This window comes from Coturnix japonica, chromosome 1 (assembly GCF_054131305.1).
Source record: "Coturnix japonica strain WE chromosome 1, WE-NBRP24, whole genome shotgun sequence".
NCBI classification, from domain to species: Eukaryota; Metazoa; Chordata; class Aves; order Galliformes; family Phasianidae; genus Coturnix; species Coturnix japonica.
Window position 1 is genome coordinate 58,678,113 of NC_140663.1, and position 12,713 is coordinate 58,690,825.

Sequence of the window (12,713 nt, forward strand, 5' to 3'; positions counted from 1 at the left end):
CAGTAGACTTTCAGTAGAGTTAATGATGGTCTCAGGCAGCTTTTGGGGTGAAAAAGTGTTTGCTCACTGCTTTTTTGGGCAAGAAGGGACTGACTGCTCCAAACAGAGTAGAGGGCTGGGAGGGATGCAGCATTCTCTTCCGCTGCGGAAGGAAGGAAGCCTCTGTGAAGGCTGTGATCTGTGTGTGAATAGTGGAGGTTTTCTCCAGCTATGGGAAAATCTGATGTGTGAAAAGTTAGGCATGTCTATTTCCTCTGTTTAAGAATGAACCTGATAGATGTAACAAGTAATGAACTAAAGTGTATGACATAGAACAATGTGTTTTGTGTAGTAGAGTATATCACTGTACTCTTCTGGTTCAGGAGGAACACAATATGTTTTATAATATCATGAACGCAGGGAGAGCTGTGTATGGCTTTCCTCTTACGAATCACCTAGTAAATTCAAACGAATATGGAGGCATCCTCTGCAGACTTATTTTCATGGTGCATTTACTGCAGACCTAGTAAAAGGGTGAGCTCTCTGATCCCTTTTTTTATTTCCTTGGTGTGTTTTTGCTTTTTTTTTTTTAAGAGGAGGTACTAGGTTGGTCATTAAGTGTCATGCCACTGCCAGGATGAAATTCCATCTGAGCAGCTCATGTGCTTATTGGTTCCACCTGCTGGCTGAACTGGTGGTGGTGACCTGTCAATCAGCTGGCATAAGCCGATCTGAGGAAGTAATCATATGAAAAGAATTTAGAAATAATTCCTGTCTGAGAGATGAGGATAGAAACTTGTATTTTTGCTATTAACCTTCTCTCTGATTTCTCATTAAATTAAATTTTAAAACATGGCTTCTTAAACAGGATGGCAATGCCTAATTATAGGTGTGCTTTTAACAAGAGAAGGACAGCTTTGAAAATTAAGAGATTAACAAATTAGTGCACAGTTGTGGCAGGCCTGTTTGCTGCTTATTCCTGTGTGTGGGCTCTGGAGCTCACCCAGGGAGTGAAAAGTGAACCCTATTACCCCTTACAGCTGTCACAGATATTTCATGATAAGTCTGAGGGCTAGGAGAAGGACTATGCCTTGTATTCAAAAAATATCCAGAAATAGTTTCAGAGAGGGAAAATGAGCAGATGGAGGATCTACAGCTGGATGTTACCCCAGATACTGCAATGCCATGAACAAAGGTTGAAAGAGCTTTTGTCAGCATGGGTTGTAGGGTTGTTACTGGGTATAGCATTTGTGATTCCATTTACAGATGGATTCTGCAAAGCCTGCAGGGCTAGAAAAAAGCTGAATACTTGCACTAAGGCAAAAGGTGTTTGTTAGGTATGAATGATGCCAAAATTACTCTTGGATTTGCTATTAGGATTTGGGATTTTAAGTGCTCTAGAGCTTAGTTCCTTGTCTGAATCTCACCTGGATTTCAGTGCTGAAGATGACTTCCAGCAAATTCCAGTAAATAATCTTCTATTGGTTCTGAATATGGAAGCAGTAAACTGTGATTAAGTTTCTGAGACCCAGTTTCACAGTTTCATTTCTTACTGTGTTGTCTGTGCCTGTGGAGCAGATGAGCAACTGGTTCTGTAGACATGAATGGTCTATATGGGCTTTGTAGCTTGTAGGTTCTTAATGGTCTTCATTGATACTTTTTAGGTCCTTTGAAGATTCGTCTCTTTGGGTTATCTTAAGAGTGCATGGCTGTGTTCTTCTGCTGGTTGCAAACTCTCATGAGGGAAGATTTCTGAGGGAATTTTGTGGTGATGCTACCCTTCCTGCTGTGATGCTACCCTTCCTGCTGCTTCAGACAGTCATTGCTGGCTGCCAATGATTCAGCCCTAACCTTTAGGTGATAATCTCAGGAAAAAAATCATTTTTGAATCGCAAAAGGCTGTAGTTATAAACCTGAAAAAACCAGGACCAGGATATTAGTGCATGAGTAGGTCCTACGGATGTCCATATTGATGCACTTCTTAGCAGGGTTTTGTCCTGTATTGATTAGTCTCCCCCAGACACAGTCTGGGCACAGTTCAAGAGATTAACATGCATAGCTACCAATAAGCAGTTTAGATACGGCCATTCTCTTTGGGAAAGTGATTTAACCTTGGGGACAGGAGGTGTGTTGTACCACTTGGCCTCAGAGCCAAAGAGCTGCTGGCTTGAATTATTTAGTAATACACAGCAAGCCAAATTGACTCGGGGACGAACAAGCCAATAACTGTGTCTGAAGGGTCAGCCTAAGGAACAGCTCAATGGGGAGGGAATTCTTGCATCAATTACAAGGATGCTGCTCATCTACAAACATTTGGTTTGTGTTTTAAAAGTGCTGGTCTTTCAAGGATGTTTGAAAGCAAATTCCTGCATTTTTTTATTTGTTTGTTTGTTTATTTTTGTTTTGTTGTTCCTTGTAGCATGTATGTGATTGTGGGATCTCAGTAGCAGTGTGGGTATGCTGCAGCAGTTTACCATGATGCCAGTAGTTTTCATGCAGCATTACTGTACTGCGGTCAAAAGTGGTTGATTACACAGGAGAAGGATTCACAAAGCAGTTGTTGGGTGTTTAGATAATGCCAGATGGAATATGAGCCTGATTGCATTTGACTTACAAGCAATTTCCTCCCCCACCTTAAAAACAAAATCTACCCCTGAAAATATTATAGCTACCTTCCATGGTAATATGTTTTAGTGAATTTTGTAGGATCAGGAATTGTAACAAACAGCTGGTACTTTGCCTATTTGGAGCGAGATAACACTTGCATCTTTCACTAAGATACATCAAGATCATTGTCATATCAAATTCATTTTCATTCCTGCTCCAAGAACCCACAAAGCAGATTATGCAATTATGAAAAAAAATGTTTGCAGAAATTACAAGAAAAAACTGATAAATGAAATCTGCTATCCACTGTCAGTCACACTGATGCTATTCCAATAAACACAAACATGTATTTGAGCACCCAATTTAAAAAGACGGAGTAAAGTAATTTATGGCCAAAATTGCGTTTCTTTCCTTGCAGTGTCTAAATATGTATAATGCTATACACACCAAAAATGTGCTAAGTGAGCATTGCTGACATGAAGTAGAGTGCTAAAAAGGCAATGCTATGGTTAGTGTCATAGTTATAGCATTTTATTAACAGGCTTCCTGTTCCGTAACAGATCTCCTTTCTGTGAATGCACTGTATACAGTCTTCATGCAACTGGGAGCAATTTTTAGGGGGGACTGTTTGGTTTTAGGAGGGGGCTTTGCTTTCAAGTCAAACGCAGTCAGGTTTATATCTCATCTGTTGTTATCTAATTGGAGCTTTGTCTTCCAGAGCAGATTTCCTTTATAAAATGGACAGACTGGGCAGCCTTCAGTTCATAAGTGGATGCAAAATACTTTTCCAAGTGTTGTTCTCTAATTTTTTTTTTCCTTTTTTCCTTTTTATTTTCCTGCATACAACTCAAATCTTATTTGGAAGACAGGTAAGTCATTTCCTTGAGGGAACTGCTGTTCCATTCTTTCACTTTTATTTTCTGAGCAGTTCAGAAATGTTGATGTATCAGTAGCAATTCAGAAGAGGTGATGTGGTATCTCTATAAATCAGGAGAGAGGTTGATGACTGAAGCACAAGTCTAAAAGTGTTCGCTAATTTGGGGGGCCCAATTTGATGACCTAATTTCTGGGACCAATATGTTTTGTGTGATCAAATCGTATTTTTTATTTCAGTTGCATCAGTAAGAGCTCAGTGGCTCTGTAGTCTGGGCTTCTGAGCTTGAAGCTAGAGACCAAAGAAACAAGGAATACTTCTTTGGTGACCATCTGAGCTAATATTTAGCGTGAAAAGCTTCCCCAACATTGCACAGGAAGTGTGGAGCAGAAACTTGTGTCTGGTACTTTCTCCAAGTGTGGTGCTCATTTCCGTAATCTCTCTCTTCTACCTTTACTTTGAATATCAGTAACAAGTGAGACAGAACTCCGGTGAATGATGGTCTCTCTAGTTGCACCTCTGATCCTTGAAGTTGATACCTACTGACAAGTTAGAGAACAGATAATTTATTTAAATGGGATGCTCAGAGAAAAGAGTCCAAACTACTTCAGCTTTGACAGCCTATCCAGATTTTCCTTCTTATCACATGAAATAATATGGGCTGTGTATATGTTAGAAAGGTACCTATCTTTTACCTCAGAGTGGTCATCTCATGAGAATACCTGGCTCTATGTCTTTATTTAGCTTCAAATCCCACTGCATACTCTTCCCCTTGAAAACAGCTCATCTTTGCTCCAAACTGATCTGTACTGTCAGCTCAGAGGCTTTTCTTTACTGCACAGGGTGGTGGTGTTGAGTATTTAAAACTATCGCATTAGAACTGCTTACAATATAAAATGAACTTCTACATTTTAAAAGCTTATGCAACGTGGTGAGATTCCTGGCAAGCGTAAAGGAAAAAGGTGTTAAGGAGAGCTGGCAGCTTCTTAAAGAAAATATTAAGTACAAACTCTTCCAATATGGAGAAAAGTTTAGGATGTGCAGTAGAAGACCACTGTAGCTAAATCATGAATGTTTCACTGCCCTTACAGGGAAAAAAAGGGTTTTTATAAAGTGGAAAATAGGTCTGGTTTCCAAGAACAAGAAGAGCATGTAGGGACAATCAAGTTAAAAGGTATTCAGGTGTGTAATGGATGGTAAGAACTCATTCTTTATGTACATTAGTAACAAAGTAGAGACACGGAAAAGTGTCAAGAGTGAAAGGAATCAGTGGATAATGTTGGGAATGCCAACATGTATTTTTTGTTGGTTTGTGTCTTTCCTGGGGAAGTATTGGTACTGATGTTACCGTTAACATGGGGGCTATACAATCACTGCTATCCTGGGCAGGTGCCATATCTCAAATGCACAAGAGATTGTCTTCTTATAGCATGTTATCTACACTGTGACGTATACCTCTCATCCCCACCTGCCAGTTTCAGAATGGTTTGTCTGGAGGAAGTGGCTATGCAATATGTGAAGATGAATTGGGAAGGGTTTAGGAACAGTCCACTGTTAGAATGGAGGCATGCATCAGGGGGATCCCAGAGGCAGGCACTTTGCAAGTGCTGGTCAGTACATTTCTTAATGGTTTAGATGGTGGCAGCACTGAGTGTAATAGCATTATATAGAAGGTACTGAGCTGGAAAGGATAAAAGGCACTGAAAGAAACAGTGACAACTCAGAGTGATCTTGATCAGTTGGAAGTAATCATAAAAAGAACAGCCATAGTTCAACATATTCTAGTTTTAGTAGTAACCAGCTTCAAAGATAAAGGTTGAGGAATAATTCCTGGGTAGCAGTTACTTAGAAAAAAAGTCTGATGGTTGCACTGAACCATAAGCCAGGACATGAGTCAACAGGGTCATGCTGTGGTGCGTAGCATTCTGGGGTGAATAGGGAGGGACACAGCCTGCAGTACATAGCATGAATAACCTGTTTGCTACGCCTGTTCATGATAACAAAAATACTACAGACTGTATAGGAAGAGAGCTGGTGCTGCCTTGGTAAGAGTAGGCCAGCACAGCAGCAGTTTGCCTGGGGAGGTTATTGAATCTAATATGTACAACCAAGTTCTGAAGCAGTAAAAACCCCAAGTCAGAACATCTTCATTCGGCAACACTCTGTGAGGGTTCCATACAGACAGAGTAAGGACTGAAACTTGCTTTCTAATCAACATATTTTCAGAAGACTTTGAAAATGCATGTAACAGTCTGACATACCAGCTGTCACCAGAAATCGTGTCCCCCACCAACGCCCGCATGCAGTATGTTGGCACTCATGTCACACAGAGAAGGAGTGTTGACAGGTCCTCTTGCTAGTCACCTTAGAAAGGGAGAAAAGAAATCAGGGTTCAGCAAAGGAGAGCTGGCAATCACAGGAGAACATCAGAAGCAACAGAACCAGAACAGCCTGAGTACGGAGCTGATGGACTGACCCAGGGCTTTTACAAGCCCAAGATGAAACACATTCAACAAGAGGGAAATATTCTGTATCTTTATCCATGTTTACCTTGGTGTTTGGTTCTGATTTGAAGCCCTGTCATCCTGGGACAGCAATGCAATACCACTTATGGCCAGTCTTACCAAATTCTAGAGCCTCCAGTAGCCTTACTTGCCTTTGTGTTAAAACTGAATCATTTTTTATTTTGATTTAGAAGCCGAACTTAATTTCCAAGCCGATGCTTGACAGCATCCTTTGTCTTCGTGATGAGAGATGGAAGTATGTCCGGAGCCTGCTGACCCCAGCCTTCAGTGATGCCAAACTTAAAGAGGTAAGGCATGGGCAGTGTTGCTTTCCTGATTCAGAAGGCATAGTTTTTTCTTTTGTGTAAGCATCTACTTGTATGGCTCCACATTAAGGATAGGTTAAAAATTCTGTTGCTTTTCAATTTGCTTAAATTTTAATAGCATGTCCAGTAGAGTGCGTACAATGTGGTCCATGTCATAGACTGGTGTAAATCAGAATAGTTAATCTGAGGAGATGATCCATTTTCTTTCTCTGTATACACCATTTAAAAGTGTAGCAAAGTGAAAAATAATAATAATAATAATAAAAATTAAAAAAATCTTACTCCATCCCTTTTAGGAATGAGCTAGAGTACAGAAAAGGTTATTGCTCCCAACTGGAGCATAGCTTTTCATTATTTGCAGAGTCAGCAGCTCTCATGTTAACACGGGAACTGCTGTCAGTCTATTTTCATTTCTCCATCTCCTTCCCCCCGCCTTCTTTTATTCTTTAATCCTTTCATATAATAAAATAAGTCACTGGAACAGAATGTCATTGCCAGATAAATACCTCTGACTGAAAATAATGTCTCCACGTTGACCTGATGCTAATTTCCTATAAATGTCTCAGCATTTACTTAGCCACGAGAACCCATTACTCAGTAACAAAGTTCTATTCCGGTGACGCGATATCTCTTAATTAAATGCAGATAAATGATCGACTGGTTAAAGTCTTCTTTCAGAGGAAAAAACAACCAACAAACCACCACTTCTTCTTTTATGGATTTTATTCTGAAAGGGAGGCATGCCTCAATCCAGTGCCCAGTTCTTGGTTGTAAAATTTTCCACTGGGCAGACGCTTGTGTTGTTTTGACATGCCGCTGTCGAAATCCACAGTAACATCTAAATGTGTCTGGCTCTTTCGGCTCTATAGACAGCGGTCGCTTAGCAACGCCGGCTGTCACCTCCTTATTATGGTAAATTCTAATTGGCCGCAAGCCTGCTGGAGATGCTGATTAATCACAACTGACAATATCATTGGTTATGCACCTCGACATTTGCTCTGTCACCAGCTCCATAGTGGAATTTTATGGACACGAGGATTTTTAAATATTCAAGCGATTAGTCGCTAATGGTGTGGTGGGAGAGGAGAGTTTTGCATTTTCTGAGCTGAAATTAATCTGCCTTACTGCAGGTCATTGGCAAAGCGCAGCTCCTGGCTTTGGCTCTTTGCTGGTGAACTGACAAAAGATAATACTACCTCTGCCAGCACCAGCAGAGAGAGGTGAGGGTGAGTGGGCTGAGACCCCGCGTGTCTTGCTTTGGGGCCAGGTGGATACAGGTCTACAGGATTTGACTCAATGAAACTGAGGTGGGAAAAGTCACGTTGCTCACTTCACAGTGCTTTGTGGTGCAGCTGCAGTGCCAGAGGAGGTGTTGGTAGAAGGTAAAATGGTGGGCCCCTTTGCACCTTGTACCCAGGCATAGGCATGCAAAAATTGCAATCTTTTCTTTTACTTGATGGTCAGCTTTTCCTGTTCTATCTCTTCCAAACTTTGTGTAAGGGGTGTAAGCTCTAAGTTACCTGGAAATGCTGTTTTCTTCCTCCCAGTCTACACAAAGTAGGAAAACAAGGAGAGAGGAGAGTCTCTTTTAAAAAGGCCCAACTTTGTGTCCCTGTCTCATTTCTTCACAAGAAGACTGTCCACAGAAATGCTGGCAAGAAGTCTATGATAGCTTAAAAACCTCTTTTGTATGGATGTACACCGCAGTTCTCTTTCTACCCAAAAAGATGGATAATCCTTGGATCTGAAGTTAATGCAACATAACTCTTTACTCATATGCTTCTCGTGTTGTTTAATTTAGAAGCCATACCAACACTTCTCAAAGGAAATCAATGCTCATTAATTATGATCCTGCTATTTAACTCTCCCTTATTTAGTGCTCTGCCAGAACATAAAGAAACATGGAAATAGAAATACTGTGTTCCACTATTGGCCATACTAGAGAGTATTCAGGGTTATCTAGAAGGCATCCTGCTAATAATAAACTCTTCCTCTCTAACCCAGTGAATTATAAATGAGTTAGTTTTGTTATGAATTTATTGCTTAAGAACTTTGGACTTCTTGTTTGATACTTATTTATAAACCCTGCTACATAAATACCTCATTTCTTCTCCTAGGATGCTGATTCCTTTGGCACTGAGATCTGAACTCTGAAAAAAACAAAAACAAAAACAAAAAAAAAACAAACCAAAAAACCACAAAAAACACACAAAAAAAACCCCACACCACAATCTTCCTGTCTGTTCAACCTGTCTACCTTTCCTTTGTTCCTCGGTGCAAATGCTCCAGCATCACTGGGGAGACCATATAGCGTCAGAGTTGCTCTGGAGCATGGTTTCCCCCGAGTGCTGCAACCCCTAGTTCTGCTATGGACATAGATTTGTCTGTCTGGATACTCTGAGAGAACTGGGAGCTATTAGCCTGTGACAGAGCTATAAATGCTAACAACTCTGTACTCCCCATAGCAATCCCTTCAGACGAAAGATGTGCAGAGAGCCAGAGTTGGGTACAGACTCCTGATATCTCCATTTCGGAAACACATGAATCTATAATGTTGCCAAAAGATAGCTTCAGTACTAGCAGTAGCAAGAAACTGATCACCTACTCTTTGAGTTCTCCACCGTGGGACAAAACCAAAGGCAGAGAGAATATATTTTGCTAGGGTTTGACCTATAATACCCCACTGAGCTGATGTGGCTGGGGACAGAGATGTATTTTGCCCTTTTCACTCCACAATATTGGTGTAGTGTCACTAAGAAGTTCACTAAACATGATAAATTTCACCTCGGTTTGGCAAATGCTTCCAAGAACTGATTGCCAAATGAGGAAAGTTTGATCCTATAAATGTGAACAATTAGGAACAAATAGTTGAATCTAGAGGTTCTAGAGCTGTTAGGGAGCCAGTGCAATGATTGCTGCTCGAATGTAGAGATGTATTTTCTAACCTTTTTCAAGAAGTTTCTAGCATCTTTTGCATTTGCTCTCTGTATCCTCAGTTTCTTACTTAAGAAGCTGTGCTCTGCTTTGCTGGTGCTTTCAAGGAGTTCCATATGTTCTCTCTTTTAAATTTTCTTTTTCAAATAAATATGCAGAGATTAATAAAGCACTCCACTGCATCAGAAGGGAGGTTTGGTTCCAAGTAACACTAAATTCAACTACTGTAATGGTGAGCACATTCAGATGACTTTTAGGTTTGATACTACAGTAAGATTTGGTAGTCTCATCCCACATGAGATGCCACTGGGATTGGTAGCAGATGTGATATTAAGCAGTTCACAGTGAGACTCTTAAGTAGACTCTGTGCACCATTGCTGTGGTAGCACTGAGAATGAGGAAAGATAGGAAGCAAGACATTTCACTTCCAGCCTTCATTTCATGGGCTGCCTTTGTGAGATCAGTAGAAGCTACTTAAATTCTTTGTACATGAAACATCTTTCATTTGTTAAATGGGAATATTACCAACCACTGAAAGTTGATCCAAGCTGTAATGCATGGAATTTGTGAACATAGCTGGAGGTTTTAAAGTAAAAGATGAAGTTCCCTGTGTTCCTGTCGTGCTCTCCTCAGCTATTATGTACTGAAACAAGCTGATATGTTAGTGATCTTGCTGTACTGATCTTGATTCCCTATTTAGTATTTCTTATTTCTCTTTTTTGCTGTGGTGCCTGTGATGATCCTGCAGTTCTGGACCCCTTGTCAGACTTGATAAATAGCTTTGCTCTCTTTTACAGCCAACACCAGCAGAAAACCTATTGATTTTTATTTATTCTGATGGTGCTGCAGTACTCTTGTCATCTCCTATCAGTATGCTGTGTATCCTCTTCTCCATTAACTTACTATTAAAACAAAACAGAACACAAAAATTAAAGAGTGCAGCATAATGTAGCATTGTCCTAAATAACCTATGAAGTGGAGTTTGTGTTAAGGCATTTTCCTTCAAATGAAGGGAGACACTAAGCAGAACTTGTGATAACATAACAGAACAGTGCAAGAAAATCCTCTAGTGTCACTCCAAAGTGTGTTGATCCTTCAGATCCTACTAGGACAGGACCTGACAGTGCAGCCAGAGAGGGTTCCTTGATTTTCTTTTACTCTACTCTTAGACAGTGGTCAGAGGCTTTTGGAAGGGTCGCTGTTCCTATTAAGCAAAGCAGGTACACTCACCTTAGCTGAGGCAAATCACTGACTTAAGAGATGGTATGTGAAATGTGCCTTATCTTGGGCCACAACTCAAATGCTTGGTTGAGTTGCGTTCCTTGGTTAAGTTGTGCTCATGGATAGCAGGGCCCCACTGTGAGGTGTTTGTGGAATCAAATATGGTTTGGAAGGGACCTCTGGAGATCATCAAGTCCAACTTTTTGCTAAATCATGTTCCCTACGGTAGGTTGCACAGACAAGCATCCGAGTGGATCTTGAATATCTTCAGAGAAGGAGATTCCCTTTCTGATGGAAATACACCTCTTTACTTTTCCTGATTTTAGTCAGTAACTTGAAATGTGGAACAAAAGAAAGTCTTACGCTGGGGGTGTATCTTTTTTTTCCCTTTTTTTCCCCTCCTTCTTCCCTTGTATTTTATCTCACATAGGACAAGGAGGCCGACATGACCTCACTATACTGTACTGAACAGTGCAGTCTCCAGTAAGTCTGCCTACCATGAATAAAAAACAGGCTTTTACCTTACAATTTTGGTGCTAATAATAAATGGAATGATAACAGTAAATACCAAAGACCACATCAAACTAGAGGAATGTGATTCTGATGCCTTTAAATAGTGCAAACATCCCCATGCACCGTGCATATGCAGAATCGGAAGCTGATTGTTGTTATGTGCCAAATCGCATATTGGCAGGATTAATGCAGCAAAGCCCCTGGCATCATGAAAACCTTAACCCCAAATGCTCTCTTTTGGCAAAAGAAAGAAATTTGGACTCTGGGTTACTCTTGCTATTAGATAACTGGCAGATCAAATATTTACAGGGACCATATTGTTTAGATTTTTCTTCATCCTGTTACTCTCAGCCAATCTGAACACAGAGCAGCTGGGGTTTGTTTACCCACCAAGATCTGAATCTCAGGCAGGTTATGCAGCTTTTATATTCTGACTGGCAAATGATAATGTATAGAAAGCTAGTGATACCCAAGGCAGTTCAGATCAACATGTCTGTTATTGTGCCGATTTCTGAAGTTTGGTGCAGTTCACCTCCCTCAGTACTATTTTATTTTTCTTGATGATTGAACAAAGAGTTTAAAGTATTAAGGGACTTGAGAATCTTTCAGTCTGTGGTCTTTGTAGTTAGCAATCTTGGAAGAATTTATGTCCCTCAGGAGAATAAAAACCCAAACCTGGGATTCCTAAGTATATATCTTCTGTAGCTTTCATATGCAAAAAGTCTTCTTAATATTACTCTCCTGTAATTCTAACAATAAATTAAATCCATGTGCCCCTCTCCCCATTTTCCTGGTTAGGTTTGCTAGTAAACGTATCTCATGGCTAGAAATGAATTGCAACAATATTTTGAGAGGCTGATGGAATGTAGGAAGTTCAGACGAGCTGTGAGATGCCCTGGCCAGGAATACGTGCCCCGACCATGTTTGCCAGCTGTTGGAAAGCAATAGCAGCCAGCTGGGTGGTTTCAAGTCTGGTGATGTGCTGAAGAATAGAAGAGAAAATAAGGCAATAAAAGAAAAATCTGAAATGATCGCCATCTGTTTAGAAAACATCATACCTGTTAAAATATGGATTTTCATTTTGTTCTCCTTGACTGGTTCCATTCATTGGAAGGTCTGGACCCAGAGAATATAAAGCATTTCACCCTGGTTCAGTGTGTTGAACAGAAATGTGTTAATTTTGTTGAACCGTTTGAGAAGGAGCTCCCTGCAGGGGACCTTCTTTAGAAAGCAAAAAGGGCAGAAAACTTTCACATAACGTGGTGTACACCTTGTAGACACATACCAGCTGCTTTTACAGAATACTAATCTGGCTTCAAAATTGTTTTGTGAGACTCCTGTTGCACAGCCCAAATCAATCCAGCTTTGAACTGAAATAGCAACAACCTGCTCTGTCCTGTATAGGTATGAGACCTTGAGAGCTGCTAAACACATTCTTAACTGAGACTCCTGCCTTTGGAAAACACATTGGATGCTCCCACGTTGGCCTTTTGACTGTATATAGTCTTGCCCATGTGTTAGGATGGCAGTATGCCTGCACACAAAGTGTTATGCCAGTTTCACAGAGGTAGAAGTGCCAAGCAAAATGGACTTGGCTGGGCAGCCTGCAGAGCTTTTGGATTGTGCTGAGAGGCTGCAGTAAGTCTTTTTTGGTAACAAGGATGTCAGAGTAGTAGGACAAGTGTGTTCTCATGTTTGTTGACATCCGTATGTTGAAGGAGGTTGCTCAGGAAGGAAAGATGGTTTGCTGTGCAT

General features: G+C 40.6%; 1 protein-coding gene across 6 annotated transcripts in view; it reads left to right on the forward strand.

Moving 5' to 3' along the window:
- TBXAS1 (thromboxane A synthase 1) overlaps positions 1–12,713 on the forward strand; it is a 238,587-nt gene that overhangs the window by 131,801 nt on the left and 94,073 nt on the right. For all 6 annotated transcript variants that reach the window (XM_032445779.2, XM_015867313.3, XM_015867342.3 and 3 more), the window contains one exon: positions 6,156–6,272. In XM_032445779.2, coding sequence (XP_032301670.2) covers positions 6,156–6,272 — 117 coding nt within the window. The remainder of the gene's footprint in view (positions 1–6,155; positions 6,273–12,713) is intronic.